Source organism: Arvicanthis niloticus, chromosome 21, assembly GCF_011762505.2.
Source record: "Arvicanthis niloticus isolate mArvNil1 chromosome 21, mArvNil1.pat.X, whole genome shotgun sequence".
Classification (NCBI taxonomy): domain Eukaryota; kingdom Metazoa; phylum Chordata; class Mammalia; order Rodentia; family Muridae; genus Arvicanthis; species Arvicanthis niloticus.
Genome location: NC_047678.1, coordinates 27,834,812 through 27,851,670, shown reverse-complemented (window position 1 = coordinate 27,851,670; position 16,859 = coordinate 27,834,812). Strand labels below are relative to the sequence as shown.

Sequence of the window (16,859 nt, the reverse complement as noted above, 5' to 3'; positions counted from 1 at the left end):
TTGCAGTTGCTGCTGCAGCCCTGCGCTCAGCTTGGAGCAGAGCGGATCTCACCCTCTGGAACGGAGTGCTGAACGTGCCCACCACGAGGCCAGGTACGGCCGGGGATATAGAGCCACCAGCACAGGGGCGCTGGGCGGGCCGAACCCATTATACCTCCTTCAGTCCGTAGTGGGCTCTGGGCAGCTCTCCTTGTACCCCGAGACCCGGGCAGGCGTTCCAGCTTTCCGAGAGTCAGTCAGAGAGAGCTCCAGAGCACAGGTTTGTGAGCATGCCGGTAGGCACCCAGCTCCAAGCTTGCGCCAGGGTGCCGGGAGGGGCACCTCGTCGATTCCGCTTCTTGGTAGAGGCAAGCAGGACAGAAGGGGACAGCAGCCCGGGGTTAGATCCACAGGTCACCTAGTTTGAGGCTCAGGAGTCAGTGGACCGACTTCCCGAGTCAGGACCCGCGGGCACCAGCTAAAGAATGGCCGGGAGCAGACTCTGGAGCGCTGCCCCGACGGGCGCCTGAGAGGCAGATCCGCCGGCTGGCACGCCGGCAATCCGGGTATATTTATCCCGCTCTCTGGGCAGTTTGAGGGCAGATCGGGCCGGGATGCCTGAGGGGCCGCGGGGTACATGCTGGCCCCAGAACCGGTGCCATTTGCAGTGGGGCCAGCGGGCACTGCCTGCTCTGGGTTCTTGTGGCTCTTTGGCCTGAGGGCGGGGTGCAATGGGCGCTCCTGTCCACCTGTGGACCTGGCTGGCCGAGGTGTGAGAACTAGCCAGGGCCTAGGACTCAGCTTTCATGAACCCGCCCCTGCTGGACTGGCCCCTTCCATTGGCTACAGCGAATGCGTGCGGTTTGTTTACACTAGAGAAGGGGACCAAGGATGGGGCACGTAAGAACTGCGCCCCAAGCCCAGCTCCCCCTCGCCACGTGACCTAAGACCTGCATTCAGGTCTGCCTTCTCCTGTGTGAGGAGGGAGGGGGGCCTACATCAAAGGCTCTTGCACCCTGAAGTACACTATGGAGGACATCGCTATGGCACGCTTCCTTTAGCCGACCAGTCCTATTCTTACCCCTTTTACTTTTTCTGCGTCCTGCCATTATATTGTCCCCTAGAAGAGACCCCTGGCACATAGTCTGGGATAGGGGCTTATTTTCCAGAAAAGAAGCCAGTCCCTTGGATTACTCTTTGTGTGTTAGGGTGTTAGAAAGCTAGATAACTATAACTATAATTATATTATCCAAAGATAATATATCCAAGGGTAGTTCGATTTGGAAATAGTGAACATCTGCACAGCTGTGGAAAGCTCCCTAGGAAGCCCCATAATGGGAGGGGTCAGGAGTGTGTGATGCCATGCCTGCCACGGTTTGGAGAGGTTGGGATGGCTGAACCAGGAATGTGTCTCAGAGCTTCGTTCTGCCCGGGTCTGGGGATCCCGTCTCCTCACTGCCTCTCAAGCCATCCTGCCTGCTAAGTGCTGATTCTTTTTTTTTTTTTGGTTTTTCAAGACAGGGTTTCTCTGTATAGCCTTGGCTGTCCTGGAACTCACTCGGTAGACCAGGCTGGCCTCGAACTCAGAAATCAGCCTGCCTCTGCCTCCCAAGTGCTGGGATTAAAGGTGTGCGCCACCACTGCCCGGCCTAAGTGCTGATTCTTATCCCAGGCTTGCTGTATCCCACAGTCCAAGGCTCCAGAAAGCCAGGCCAAAAGACTTGCTTATCCCTGTACTTGTATCGTGGGCCTTGGAGCCCCCACACAAATGGAGAAACAGGCCCAAGGAAGGCAGGTAGATCATGAACTCCAGACCAGGAAAAGATCTGAAGCTGAATGAAGCACACCCTGGGGGTCTGCGCTGAGTGTGAGAGGAAGCAGAAACACTGGAGGGCAATGCATGTTTGCAAGGCAGTGCCTGCTAAGGATTAAATGCTGTTCAGGCATTTGTGTGCATAGCAAGCTGGAATGTGATGTCTGTGCTGTCGTAGGAAGGGGCCCGCGGGAAGAGTTCTATTGTAGACATCACCAGGGACTGGGGCCCACAGAGTCGGTAAGTTAGACTGAATTCCATTCATTCAGTAATTTTATTGAGTACCTACTATGTGTCTTGCTCACAGTGTGATGGGTGAAATCATACTGAAGAGGTGGGCCTTTGACTTTGGATGGGAAGACAGGCATAGGAGGGTAGGGTAGGAGTTCTAGAGGACCAGGCAGCACTTCTGGGGGCCAACGGGAAGGACCAGCTGCTGGGGCAGGAGGGGCTTTCCTGCCAGTGGCCCAGGCTTGCTTGGCTTTGAGTTTCCGCTCTGCGGGCCACGTCCTGTACACAGCCTCTCAGCCAGCACGTCTGCACCTGTGTGTGACCACTGACAATAGGAGTCACTCCAGCTGACCATTGCCTCTGCTTGTCTTTTCCTTTGTTCAGGTAAATAAGTCTCAGGCACCAGCCTTGAGGTCTCTGAACTTTCTAGTAGAGCCTGGCCTTATGACCTTCCTGGACGTGGCTCCACTGGATGTGACATAGCATAGCATCTGGCTGGTGGGATATAATTTGAATTTATGGAGACCTAAGGATGCAGTGGTGGCCTTATGGAGTCCTTGCTGGGTTCTGCCTAGGCACTCCATGGTACCTACAGAGCCTGACACACACCTGCTTCATACCCTTCACATGGCCATTTTGACTCCTTTTCCCTTCTTGCTCCTTCTAAAACTCTCTGTCTTTGTTGAAGTGGGGGTTGTTTGACTGTTTGTTTTGGTTTTGTGGGGCTTTTTTGGTTAGTTCAAGACAGAGTTTCTCTGTATCCTGGAACTTGCTTGGCATTCTAGGCTGGCCTTGAACTCACAGAGATCTACCTGCTTTTTTCTCCCAAGTGCTGAGATTGAAGGTGTGCGCCACCACTGGCCCAGATCTGTCTTTGTTTTTTGTCTTTGTTTTTGTTTTTAAGACAGAATTTTACTATGTAGCTTTGGCTGCTCTGTAACTTGCTATATAGATCAGGCTGGCCTCTGACTCATAGATATCCCCCTGCCTCTACCTCTGCCTCCCAAGTGCTGGGGTTTAGGGTTTTCAGCACCACCTTTGTGGGGCTCTGTCTCTTGCTGGCTATTTCTTGGCACCATCTTTGTCTAGCATCTGGAGGGTCATCTTTGTTTTTTACTTCCCTCATTGTCTCTTATCTCCTTGCCTGAATAGCAAACCATCTACTTACGTATGACTTGATTCTTTCTGTTTTCTTCTCTCTGTCTGTCTGTCCCTGTATATCCATCTATGTTTCTTTAGCTCCCTGGGCCCCTGTCTGGCTGACTGGTTGTCTGTCTAAATCAGTATGCATGGACGCATGTGTGAAATGTGTGTTTTCTTTTGCATTCTCTCCTCTCAGATCTTTCCTCTCTCCCTCTCTCTGCCTCAGTCTTCCTGACCTTGGATGTCTCCCCTCCTCCAAGCTGACCTTGCTTTAGCCCCCCCCCCCCCCCATCAGGGTCTACAATGAGTCCCAAACTGCCCCAGGCCTGTGTTCCAGTTTTCCTTGAGGCCAGAAGTCCGGCTGTCCAAATATTTGGCCACCTCCAGGGGATTCCGGGTCAGCTTGGAGGAAGATGCGCTGGCTGGCGCAGGGTCTCCCCTGCCTCTTGGGGGCCACAGTCACGTGATGTTCTGTCCTTTGCCTCAGCAGGACCTCTGGCTACACATCGCCCTGAACAAGCTGGCAATGGAGTTGGGGGAGGGGGCTGCTGCTGGCTCAGGACAGCTTGCATTGAGAGGTGCTGGCTACAGTCTCCCTTAGAAACTGAGCAGAGGGTCCAGGTCGTGGAGGGAGATGAGGCCAAGGTGGCTTGTAAGCATCTGCCTTGTCTAGGAAATGTACCCTGTCACAGGAAAGTCTATCTTCCTGCTCCAGCTGGGCTTCTTAGATCCTCCTAGATGCTTCCGGATAGCCAGAACACAGGCACAGGCTACAGATCCCTGGGCCAAGGCGCCAAGGCTGAGGCATATCAGTGGCTAGGGCATCAGTGTTCCAGGCTGTCACCTTCCCTGGGTTTGCCTGCTCTTGCATGCATACCTCTTTATGCCAGTTGTGCTGGCCACACACTGGCCACGTGTCTCATCTTCCTGTTCTATTATTGTCTTCTAGTGATGAGACAGTGATTTGGGTCTTCTACCACCAAAGTATGTTTTTGTTTTTTTGTTTTTTTGTTTTTTTTTTCCGGTTTTTTCAAGACAGGGTTTCTCTGTATAGCCCTGGCTGTCCTGGAACTCACTCTGTAGACCAGGCTGGCCTCAAACTCAGAAATCCGCCTGCCTCTGCCTCCCAAGTACTGGGATCAAAGGCGTGTGCCACCACTGCCCTACAGACCACCAAAGTATGAAGCTGTGGCCTGGGGGAGGAATGAAGCATGGTTGACTGCTCTAACAACCTCCTACTTGCCCTGAACCTCAATCTCTTACAGTAGTGTTGTCTCCCAGCAGTCTCTGTGGCTGTGTGTTTAGGGACCTACAGTTCAAACATGTCATGTCGCTGTGTACTGATGCCCCCGGTAATGGTAATACCCACTTACTCCCAAGATGGAATCCCCTCTTTAAACCTGGAGAAACAGGCTGGCAGATGAGAAGCTGTCTAGAGATACCCTGACATAATGGCTAAACCAGGGATAGGAGCTTTCCCTACCATGGAGCCCCCGTGAAAGGCTCTGTGACCCTTCACTCCAAGCAACCTGCTTCTTACCAGGTCTTCCTTGGGCTATGTTCAAGGCTGCCCAGGCCCGGGAAGGCTGAGCTGTAGAAGTGAATTTCATATGACAGCCACACCCCCATCAGAACATATGGTTGCAGGATTGGGAGAAGTACTGTCCACCCTGTCTCCAGCCCACACCTGCAAACCCACTTAGGTCCCTGAGAACTGAGGGGAAAGTGGAGCCTTAGGGACTCAGATAGGAGAGAAAACTGTGGTTCCCACAGTGGCTGATGCAAGCAACCAGCCCATCCTGGCCTGGATTCCTGGGCCTAGAAGTCTTTAATTAGCCAAAGTCAACACCTGCCGAGGTGTGCCTGATAAATTCTCACTCTGTGATGCCTGCGTGGGCAGGCGTTACTTGGTGCACCATTCCTCATGATGCTCCTCCCTCCCATCTCTCCCATCTCCCAGCAGAGCAAACAAGCCTTGGAGTGGTATGCTGGACCAGGCTTTCAGCTCACTGCCCGTATTACCCATGACTGATGCCATTTTGATGGCCTGTCTGCGGGCTCAGTGATCTCTCTATCCTAAGGCTTTACCATTCTTTGGACAGTCTTGGCCTGCTCTTGGGGGTGAAGCGTAACGAGAGCTCCCTCATTCTGTCATCAGCTTTGGTCTAGCCTCCCAGAACCTCTAGATATCAGGGGACAATGAGGTTTTGGTTGAGGGTGCTCTGTTTAGTGAGGCTGATCCAGGGTGGGAGTTTGTCTGGGCTCTCACCACCATTGGAGATAGCAGGCCTAAGAGATGGGCTGGCAGCCTTAGAAGTATCTGAGATCTCCCTCATAGGATAAAAGCCAATTTCCACTCTGGGGCTCTGCTCCTGAAACCTTCCTGTGCTGAGGTACAGACCTTGACTTAGCCTTTAAGGCTCTGGAAGGTTTGTCTATGCTCACAGACTCTTCCTCCTCCCCTCACCACCTGCTGATGCCACACCTCAGAACCTCTGCTCATGCTGTGCTCTCTGCTTAAGCCTCCCTTCTTTGCTTCATACCTTAGAGCTTCTGTTGGAAGTTTAGGCCTGACTACACTGCCTCTTCCAGGAAGCCTTTCTTGATACCTCTCTCCTCTAACTTTTTTATTTATTTTTATTTTTTGCACCGGCATTTTAGGGATGGGACCTGGAGTCTTTTGCATGCCAAGGACTCTACCACTTAGCTATATCTCTAACTCTCCTTTCCTTTGTAAAGTCCCAGAAGAATGCCTTGCATCCAGTTGCAGCAGGAGATGTAGTGTTGTTTGTTGGGGGCAGGAGTGTAATGGAACATGGAAGGACATCATTTCTACCAGCTCGGAGGTCACTTAAGGACAAATATTCTGCATCCTTCCTGGGATCTCAGGGCGGCCTGACTGGTTATGAATAATAGTCATCAGGTCTCAAAAGCTTTAGCCCACATCCTGAAAGGGGACAGGGGACCTAGAGCCAGAACCGTAGGCACCTCCCATAGCCATTCCACAGACTTAGTCTCCCTGGAGGCAGTGCTAGGCTGCTCCGTATCCTGATGCCAGAATAGAATGAAGCCCTACACACACCGGCCCAGGCAAGCCCTTGGGGGCCTCTGTCATTATGACAGAAACAGTTGCTTGGCCTAGATTGCTGATTCAGCACACTCCAAGGGCTTGTCCCAGCTTGCCCAGGGTGGGGACCAAGCAAGGGCAACCTACTGAGTGCCAGGGGGCTTTGGAGACCTGGCAGTGGTACCTTACACCTAGGTGAGATCCTGGAGAGGCTCAGCAAAGGGACAACATGAGAATAGCCTAGGGACGATGAATGATCTACAGGAGAGAGGACAGCTTAGGGACAATGGATGATTCATGGGAAGAGAGCCCTAGAGGACAGGTCCACATGGTCAGGGTTCTGGGTAGGTAGGCTGGAATGATAAAGGGCTCAAAACTGGCAACCAGGGTGACAGAGGTAGGCAATGGTGCAAGGTGTGGAGTTCCCATGGCTACGGTATTTGAGATCTGAGCTCTGGGCTGGGGCAGTGGGTGAGGGTGCTCCAGTGGGTATAGGGAAACAGATGTCTACATGATGTGGGGACCTAAGGCCTAAGCCTGGCTCCCTGTAGGATCCAGGATCAATCCTGGGTATTTGAGCTCCTTGAAGCTTCCCACTTCTAAGAAGGTCTGAGATCACTGGGGGCTAGAGTAGGGAGAGTGGATTCAGAGCTGCATTTAGGATACCTCGCTTGCCTCAGGCCCAGGCTCTGGCTATCCTGCCTGGCACAGACAGCGCTTTCTGGTCTCCACTCTGGCTCAGCGCCCCTCCTGGCCACGTTAGCCTTTAGGATGTCCTGACAGAGCCTGGGTTCAGTTTGCCCAGACATCTGGGCACGGTAGGTATCCCCTGGCCCCAGGGATGGGAGAGGAGCCAGTGAGTTGTCTGGGCAGTGCTCACTGCAAAGCAAGGAAGCTGGATCATCTGCAGTCCAGCCTGGCCAAGCCCAGAGAGAGAAGGGGCACCCAGCAGTGACATGGGCTTCTCCTCAGCCGGCCAAGCCCCAAACTCCTGGCCCAGAGAAATGAGGGCTCTGTTTAGAGAGTAGCTTTGCAGATTCGGGGCTCCCTGGTAAGAGAGGAGATGCCAGAAGGAAGGCAGGACTGTGAGGAGCATGAAGAGCAAGTGGCCCCCAGAACTGTGTGCCCTGGGACATCCATTTCCTGGAAGGGCCCCTGAGGGCCTTTCAGCACAGCCTGGCTGGATGGCCCAGGTGTCCAGCCCCAGCACCGCCTCAGGCCTCCTGGCTCTGGAGGGGGCACCCTCTGCGCCTGCTGTCCACAGCGCCAGCTCTCAGCCCACAGAGGGCCCTTTGTTCTGACTGCCAACAGAGCCCGCCGGGCAGCTGGGAACAGGGCCCACACCCCTCACCCTCTCCCAAGGCCTCCAGCCATTCTAGGTTGGCCAGGAGGCCCCTGGCACACAGGAACAGTTCGGGAAACTGTGTCCCAGGACTACAGTGAGGAAGGAGATTCAGTCCAAGGTGCACATGTGGAGTTGGGTCAGAACCTAGGGCTTCTGGTGCCATTCAGCCATGGACTCAGATCACCCAAATGACCCTCGCTTCATAGGTAGATAAACTGAAGTCCTAGCAGTTTGCTTGGACTGGTCTATGCAGGGGACTTATTGTCCCATCAGGATGTCCTAGGAGCTCAGGTGTTTAAGTTCTGCTCCACACCCCAAAGGCCAATCCCAAGGAAGTGGCAACTTCCAGGGAGCTTTCATGTGCCTGTCTGTCCTAAGTGACCCTCTCAGAGATGTATTAGGGCCATTGGCTTCACGTGGAAGACTAGACCATGACCCCAAGGATAACCAGAAGGACTGACTGATCCACAGATACCTGACAGTGTTGGCGTGACAGCAGTGTTCTGGGGTGGTCTCTGAGCCATGGACATACCCCGACAGACAGAGATGGTGGAGCTGGTGCCCAACGGCAAACACTTGGAGGGGCTTCTCCCAGTTGGAGTGCCCACAACAGACACCCAGAGGTAAGCAGAAAAGAGAGCTGGTGGTGCCTCAGGACAGCCTTGGGAAGAGGCAAAAGACACAGGGCTGGAACTGAGTCCCATGAACTGGCCTCCCCTTCCAGGGCTGAAGATACCCAACACTGTGGAGAGGGCAAGGGCTTTCTTCAGAAAAGCCCCAGCAAGGAGCCACACTTCACCGATGTGAGCTGGGCAACCTGAGGGAGTGGGGGGACTGTGGGAAAACTGGACGCGGTGATGAGGTGCTCTGGGGATGCAGTGGTAGACTGGGACAATACCACAGTGCAGCCCCCTTGGGCTGATTCTCCTCTTGTCTCCATCCCACTTTGGTGCCTGTAGTTCGAGGGGAAGACATCGTTTGGGATGTCGGTGTTCAATCTCAGCAACGCCATCATGGGCAGCGGCATCCTGGGCCTCGCCTACGCCATGGCCAACACGGGCATCATCCTTTTCCTGTGAGTGCCTCTGCAAACAGCCCTAAATAGCTGCCAACCATGACCTCCAAGGACCTTCTAGCTTACTATCCAGTGGATGGGCACTTCTTTCTCTGCACCCAGTCCACCGCTGCAAAAACATTCACACATAGCCAAGCAAAAATACCTCACTGTTCTTCAAACCCACAAGGCCAGCCTCACAGGCCTGAGTCTGTTCTACTACGTTTACACTCCATGGGTGAACCCTTGTGGCCAGGCCTTGTGTGGCCACACGAGTCCTTGATTTGGTGGCTCTGCCCTAAAGCTAGGATGGAAAACATGTTTGTCCCAAAGACTGTAGAAGAGGAGGCGCTTAGAGGACAGGCACAGGACACTCTTGACCCAGAGTGCCCCGACCCAGGTCATATTGCACCCTGGGTCAAAGAGAGTAGCATTCATAATATCTCTGGAGTCTCCTGACTTGCACCCACTCCCTCTTGGGGGAGAGAGTCCCAACATTTATGTCACAGACTCCTTCTTCCCAGCCTCCTTGAACCCCATCACTCCATGCCAGCCATCCCCCAGTGGCCTCTTTTCCTCCATGTCCTCCAGGTTCCTGCTTACGGCAGTTGCCCTGTTGTCCAGCTACTCCATTCACCTGCTCCTCAAGTCTTCGGGGATTGTGGGTAAGCTGCTCGCAGGCTTGCAAAGGGGTGGGGCCAAGGTGAAGAGGGTCTAGCCCCCCTGGCTATCCTGACTTCCTGTGTCCACAGGCATCCGTGCCTATGAACAGTTGGGCTACCGTGCCTTTGGGACCCCAGGGAAGCTGGCAGCAGCCCTGGCCATCACGCTTCAGAACATTGGAGGTGAGCGGTGGCTGGGGTGGCAGTATGCAGAACGGGCAGGTCTGATGGAGGGCTGGTTCAGCTGACCTCAGCAGCTAACCCCCTGCCTCCTCCCCAGCCATGTCCAGCTACCTGTACATCATCAAGTCTGAATTGCCTCTCGTCATACAGACCTTCCTGAATCTGGAGAAGCCGACCTCGTGAGCCTGGGAAATAGGGATGGAAGTGATGGGTACCCAGCTAGCCTGATAAATAAGGCAGAGTATGGCTGGTGAAGAGAGCACAGGGCTGCAAAGAAAGCCACATTCAGTTCCCATTTGTGTGCAGAGCATCCAGGGAAAGCCCTGAGAGCCCGAAAGCTAGGGCCCATGTGACCCAGGACCCTGCATATGAGCAGAAGGGCCTCAGGCTTAACTCTAAGCACCTGCTATTCCTGACCATGGGGTCACCCCCACCCTAGCTGCCACTACCAAGAGATTAAGCCCGGGGCATGTGTGGGAGTGCCTACTACTTAGCTAGCACGGCCAAGCATCAGCCTTGTTTTGTATTTAGGGGAAGGGATCAGAGGCTTACCCCTGCTGTGGACAACCCAGTGCTCACAAGCAAAAGGGCTGGTGACTGTGGACAGTGCTGAGAAGAAAGGACTGGGGTTGTGCATGTAGGGCCCCAGAGACTTTTCCCTAGGAAAGATCCTTGAATTTGCCCTAGCAGAATGAATGGTCCTGCTCCTTTTACCCTCATCTATGTCCTGTGTTCATTTCCAGGAGAAAGGAGGCCAGAATAATACAAGATGCAGGTGCCAAGAAAGACCACAGAGGGCACACATTATTTGCAAGTCCTTGACACCCCCCCCCCAAGAAAAAACACAGACTCTCCCTGAGCCAGGTCCTTTCAGGAGACTGGGCCCAAACCTCTGAGACAACATTACCAGCAACTGCAGTCACAGGGGACCCACATGAGCTGTGTCCCAGGCTAGCTCACCCCACTCAGGAGTATGACAATGAGCCCATTTTAGGTTAAGCTCAGGGAGACTTGGAGTTATAGTTAAATATTCATCAGGGAATACAATGTGGTGTCATTGGTGTGAAACTGGAGAAGCCGGTGTCCCCACACCAGGCTGAGCCTCTTTCTGACCACTAATTCTGTTTATTCCTACAGGGTGTGGTACATGGATGGCAACTATCTTGTAATCCTGGTATCTGTCACCATCATTCTGCCCCTAGCACTAATGCGACAGCTTGGTAAGCCAGCAGGGTCTAACTATAGGGGGACTTTAAGGGACACAGCAAAGGCCTGAGTCTCACAGTCTCCTCCTTTGCAGGCTACCTGGGTTACTCCAGTGGCTTCTCTCTCAGCTGCATGGTGTTCTTCTTGATCGCAGTAAGTCACCCTCCATGTTGGTCAGGAAAGAGCAGTGACCTGAGGGAGTCCTGTCAGAGGGAGGGGGCAGGGTCTCTTGGGAAGCTGGATTCAGGTCTTCTAATCTTGACTATGGCTTCCCAGCCCTACTGCCGCAAGCTCAGCCTGACTCTGACACTCATGCCTCTCCGCCCCAGGTCATCTATAAGAAGTTCCAAGTTCCTTGCCCATTGGCACACAACTTGGCCAATGCCACTGGCAACTTCAGCCACATGGTGGTAGTGGAGGAGAAGGAGCATCTGCAGGGCGAGCCTGACGCTGCTGACACCTTCTGTACCCCAAGCTACTTCACACTCAACTCACAGGTTCCAACAGGCCAAGCCGGGCCAGGGAAGCCGGGAGGAGCTCGGTGGGGAGGGCGGCCTTGATATAGTCCTGTGTGTCTCCAGACAGCCTACACCATCCCCATCATGGCCTTCGCCTTCGTCTGCCACCCTGAGGTGCTGCCCATATATACAGAACTCAAGGAGTAGGTGTCTGCGGCTGGGAGAGGGACAGCGGCTGCCTTGAGTTGGTCTGGAGAGGATAGATGTGGTCTTGGATGTCTGTCTGGAGGGAGATAAGCAAGACTCAGGTCACCAGAGCAAAGGTCTCCATGGTTGATAAGAGTGGGAATTAGGCCCAAGAAGGAGACCGGGAGACCCTCAGGTATAAACAGTTATCACAGTATGACTCGGCTTGCCACCAAGTCCTGTCTCTTACTGTCTGCAGCCCCTCCAAGAGGAAGATGCAGCACATCTCTAACCTGTCCATTGCCGTCATGTATGTCATGTACTTCCTGGCTGCCCTCTTCGGCTACCTCACCTTCTATGGTATGGCTGGATCGGCGTGGGTGGGATCAGGGGCCAGGCTGGGAGGCAGGGGCTGGTCAATGGCCACAGTGACTATAGGCACTCACTAGATGTGCAATGCCTGACTGTGTCCTGCAGCTGTGGAGGTGAGTCTGAGTACCACTCCCCACAGTGTCAGGGTCCACCGCCCCCTGGCCTGCTGACCACCCTTCCTGCCTGCCACAGACGGGGTGGAGTCGGAACTGCTGCACACCTACAGCAAGGTGGACCCATTTGATGTGCTGATCTTGTGTGTGCGCGTGGCCGTGCTGATAGCGGTCACACTTACAGTTCCGATTGTTCTGTTCCCGGTGAGCCAGTGGGCAGGTGCCTGGGCAAGCTGAAGGGAGGGTCTAGTGGAGGCCACCAGACTGATGGTTCTTCCCCCACCTAGGTACGGCGTGCCATCCAACAGATGCTGTTTCAAAACCAGGAGTTCAGCTGGTTGCGGCACGTGCTCATTGCCACTGGCCTGCTTACTTGCATCAACTTGCTGGTTATCTTCGCCCCCAATATCTTGGGCATATTCGGGATCATTGGTGAGAGTCTGACCCTGCTGTGTGAGCTGGGTAGAGCCACAGAGAGTTTCACTTCTACAGATCCTGGTAGACCCCTGAGTTCACACCCTACATTTATGAGAGCTGTCCCCTGTGTACATAGTTTGACCTCCTACCTGAATGCTTGTCTTTACTCTTCCAATCCGTCTTGAAGGCTCAACACCCCTGAGTCAGCCCTCTTTAATAGACAATGGTGTGGACACCCAGGCCAAAGTCTCAACAAAGGATCTCACTGGGTTGGGCGTGGGATTGTGTGCCTGTAATCTTAGTTTGAGAGGATGAGGCAGGAGAATTGCTTGCGCTTAGATGTCTAAAACCAGCACAAACAGTATAGCAAGACACTTCAGATAACCACAAAAAAATCTCATAATATCTTAGCCCATTTTACATATGGGGAGGCCAAAGTCCAGCATGATTCAAGGAACATAAGAGTTACAATTGGCTGGGCAGTGGTGGCGCATGCCTTTAATCCCAGCACTTGGGAGGCAGAGGCAGGTAGATTTCTGAGTTCAAGGCCAGCCTGTCTACAGAGTGAGTTCCAGGATAGCCAGGACTATACAGAGAAACCCTGTCTCGAAAAACAACAACAACAACAACAACAAAACAACAACAAAAAAAAAAACAACAAAAAAAAGAGCTACAATTGATGAGTGGAGAGACCTAATTTAGCTACAAAGACTGTTCGATTCCAAGCTTGATGTTCTGTCCACTGTCCCATCTCAGCTGTGGTTTTGAGCTGGAAAACTGGACAATTCTGAAATATTTGGGGTGACCCAAGTCATAGGACTGATTCCTTGACCCTGCTCTCCAGCCTTACTGATCCCCAGATCAGTAAGAATTTTGATTATCTTGAAAAGACTTGTTTCCATGTGTTCAAAATCTGAGTCAAACTGAAGTCCACAGACTGAAATGAAATGCAGTGTTCAAGGGATGGGAAAGTCTCCTGGGAAATGCTGTGTTAGTCAGCTCTCTGTCACCGTAACAGAATGCCCAAGGCAAGTAACTTATAAAGAAACAGTGTAGGGCTGGTGAGATGACTCGGTGAGTAAGGGTGCCTGCCACCAAGCCTGACAACTTGAGTTTGATCCCTAGAACTCACATGGTGGAAGAAGAGAACTGAGTCCTGAACGGTTGTCCTCTGATGGACACATGTGCACAGTGACACACATGCAGCTACATACACACACATATACAAAGCAATAAATATAAAAATTAAAAAAAAAAAAACAAGAGAGAGAAAAGGTTCAGGGACTGAGCCTTTTCTCTAAGACATAGCTCAGTTAGTAGACTGTTTGCCTGGCTATGCACACCTGATGATCTGGCTTAGATCCAGCACATGTAAACAAGGTATTGCAGCGATATTCCCAGCATTGAGAAGGTGGGGGCAGGAAGAACAGGGGTCCAAGGTCATTCTTGGCTATACAGTTTGAGGCTGTCCTGGGATACATGAGACCTTGTCCCCAGACAAACAAAAAGGTTTATTTTGGCTCATACTTTTACAGGTGTTAGCCATGATTGACTGGTACCAGTTGATTTGAGAGCTGTAGAGAGAGAGCCCATCCTGACAGAAGTGCTTGGCAGAACAAAACTGCTTACCCCGTGGCCAAGAGCTGAAAGGGAAAGAGGAGACCCAGGCCTTACAATCAGGCCTTAGGCTCATACCCATGCCTAAGGACCTCCCACAAGGATCCACCTCCTAAAGGTCCACCCCCTTTCGAACAGCATCAGCTTCACAACCTCCTAGAGAACCCACTCCCAATCCCCAAGCACTTGGGCCTCTGAGAACATTCAAGATCCAAATTATAGCAAGCAGTGTTAGGAAGCCAGTATTCTTTTATGTTTGTATGTAAGTATGTGTGTATGTATGTAGGTATGAATGCTCTGTTGCATGTACACCCAAATGTCACAAGAGGGCATCAGATCCCCCTACAGATGGCTGTGAGACACCATATAGTTGCTGGGAATTGAACTCAGGACCTCTGGAAACTGCTGAGCTCAACACCAGCCCCAGGACCCCAGTTTTCTTAGGGCTTTGTTCTGTCATAAGTTTCTTTTTTTCATTCATGTATACTTTGCTTACCCACCAGCACCATCCGTCTTGAGCCTGGTGGAGAGAGTACAAGAGGGAAAGGCTAGTGGGCTCCCCAGAATCAGGCAGAGCTCTCCCCCAACAAAGAATAGTTGATCTCACTGAGAGTCTACTTCAGACCTTGGCCAGGAGGCAGGCGTCAGCGGCTGTTGCTAAGTTCTGCCCTTTGCAGGTGCCACGTCGGCTCCGTGCCTCATCTTCATCTTCCCTGCCATCTTCTACTTCCGAATCATGCCCACGGAAAAGGAGCCTGCAAGATCCACCCCTAAAATCCTGGTAGGCGGGACCTTGAAGCCCAGGGGCTGGGGTAGAGCTGAAGGAACTGTCCTTATGTCGGGCTTGACTCTCATTTCTGATCCTTAACAGGCCCTTTGTTTTGCTGCCGTTGGCTTCTTGCTGATGATCATGAGCTTGAGTTTCATCATCATTGACTGGGTCTCTGGGACCAGCCAACATGGAGGAAACCATTAGGATGGCCTCCATCTTGTTCTGTTTATTCATCCTAGCATCCCCTGTCCTCTCTCTCTCCAGCCCCTGCTCCCAGCCAGGGGCTAAGTACGGGGAGAAAGACAGGGGAGAAAGACTCTGTAAATACTATGGCATCTGGCTCCACCCATATCCTCTCCGTTGGAAGGTTTTTGTTGAAGAGCCAGGACCAAGGCCCTTGGACCACCCCTGCTGGGCTCCAGAGCTGCAGGGGCTTCCTGCACTAGGAACAGGGTGGGGCTGTCGCCTTAGATCCCACCGAAACCCTCCATCCTCCTCCAGCAGCTGTGTACACTGAGGCCTAGCAGCCACCTCCTGAGGTCACACAGGCTGTAGGGGCACACAGAGCCAGAACCCAGGCCTGAAGACATCCCCTAGTCTTGCTGGGAGATCACAGTCTATACCCAGAGTGCTCCTCCCTGGTCTCCAGCCCCGTTTCTAACACTTGGGCCCCAAATCTTGGGTGCTTTCGTCTTCTTCTATCTCCTTCACAGGGGGCCCTATCCCACCCCATATCTGGGGTCAGCAGGTTCTGCTGAGGAAGGGGCTGGTATGCACCCCAAGGGATCCCTGCTGTAAACCTTCACCAGTCCTGGGGAGGCTGGGACTCCCACACCTCAAGCCTGGGCCATGACTTACATTCCACTGCTGGGAGAAGAGAGGCTGGGCCCAGAGGAGTCAAAGACCCTAGGAGGAGGCTGGCACAGGGATGGGGAGGCTGGTCTTTTATAAATATCATACACAAGACCGTTGTGCTCTGGATTCTTGGTCTTCACAGTCTTTGCATTTCTGGAAAATCGGGTAGGGATCAGTAATGATTGTGGGGAGCCCTGGGGGTTCTCCTGTCTGTTTGCCTGCACGAGAGTGGGAACTGAGCAAGACCCTCCACCCCCACCCCACCTCCTGCCCCTCAGACCAAGCAGTGGCGTGCTCAGACCCAGCTCTGGGCCTGGGCCAAGTTCAGCACAGACCTGCTTTCTCACGGGGTGAGGTGGGGAGGAATTAATGAGCGCCAGGAAGTGGGACAGAGAGAAGCCTGCGGAAGGAGGCAACGTGAGGTGCATCCCCAGCAGCTCCACACAGGGTCTGAGCTGGGGGTAGCCGGCCGAGCTTTGCAGAAGCCTCAGGAAAGGGCCCCTGCAACCCACCAGCTCGTAGGCTGCTTGTCAGCCTTCTGTCAATGCCTTAAAGCTGGAGACAGGAATCCAGGGATCTTTTCTTTTGCAGGACTGATTTTTTATTGATAATAAATACCTCCGTGAATAAAGGTAGGTTAGTGAGTCTCACTGGAGTCGGGATAGTCCTGAATGGCTAAGAGAGAATGAAGTCTGAGGCAAGGCAGGGACTTCAAGGAGGCAGGGCAGCCCCAGGTATCCTTGCCCAAGTGGGACTGGGAAGCTGCCCATTGCAACTCACAGGCCTGAATCAGCTACAGCCCAGAAGGATAGAACTGCCCCGACCTTGGCACTAAACCCTCATTAGGAAAGACCCTGCACTGGGATAGGCCACCAGCGAAAGGACAGCAAGAAAAATCCAGTTTGAACTTGAAAGGCAACTGCCAGCTTGGGAAAGCCCTAAAGAAAGAACTTCTTCAAGCTGGTGGCTGCTTGGCCCACAGCTGTGCCAGCTAGACAGAGGGGAGCTTCCTGAGTCCCATTTCCATCGGTCCCAGGAGCCTGACTTCAACCACAAGCCCTGTGGCCACGGAAACATCTGGACACTGACCTAGTGGTAGATGCAACCTAAGGTAGACTGTCAGAAGGGACTGTCCCCTGTGAGCTACCAAGTTCTTCTCCATTAGATGGGGCACATAGTCTTGTCTGGAATGCCTGGCTCACTGGGGTGGTGGGTAATCAAGGGAAGATGCTATCCTGTGGGCAGATCTTAGAGCCTTTTTATATCCCCTGTTCAAAGAAGGATGCAGGACAACACAGCAATGGGACATCAGCCAAGGCTGCAGGCTTCTCAGTCCAGATGTGATAACAGTAGTCCTCATACAGAGCCAGGGTATGAAGGAGGACC

The 16,859-nt window shown here is 53.0% G+C and overlaps 1 protein-coding gene across 1 annotated transcript; it reads left to right on the top strand.

The window, feature by feature from the left end:
- Positions 1 to 15,584, top strand: Slc38a3 (solute carrier family 38 member 3). The gene is made up of 16 exons (XM_034484588.2): positions 1 to 93; positions 8,050 to 8,201; positions 8,303 to 8,381; positions 8,538 to 8,653; positions 9,224 to 9,297; positions 9,385 to 9,477; positions 9,575 to 9,656; positions 10,615 to 10,697; positions 10,778 to 10,836; positions 11,013 to 11,180; positions 11,265 to 11,344; positions 11,587 to 11,687; positions 11,892 to 12,016; positions 12,100 to 12,244; positions 14,524 to 14,627; positions 14,718 to 15,584. Exons 2-16 carry the CDS (start codon positions 8,101 to 8,103, stop codon positions 14,820 to 14,822), a joined length of 1,515 nt encoding a protein of 504 aa, XP_034340479.1. The 5' UTR covers positions 1 to 93; positions 8,050 to 8,100; the 3' UTR covers positions 14,823 to 15,584.
- Positions 15,585 to 16,859: the final 1,275 nt, after the last annotated feature.

Coding starts and splice junctions, on each gene's coding strand:
- Slc38a3 (XM_034484588.2), top strand. CDS start 8,101: ATGGACATACCCCGACAGACAGAGATGGTGGAGCTGGTGCCCAACGGC. Junction 10,837..11,012: donor TGGTGTTCTTCTTGATCGCA/GTAAGTCACCCT, acceptor TCTCCGCCCCAG/GTCATCTATAAGAAGTTCCA. Junction 14,628..14,717: donor GATCCACCCCTAAAATCCTG/GTAGGCGGGACC, acceptor GATCCTTAACAG/GCCCTTTGTTTTGCTGCCGT.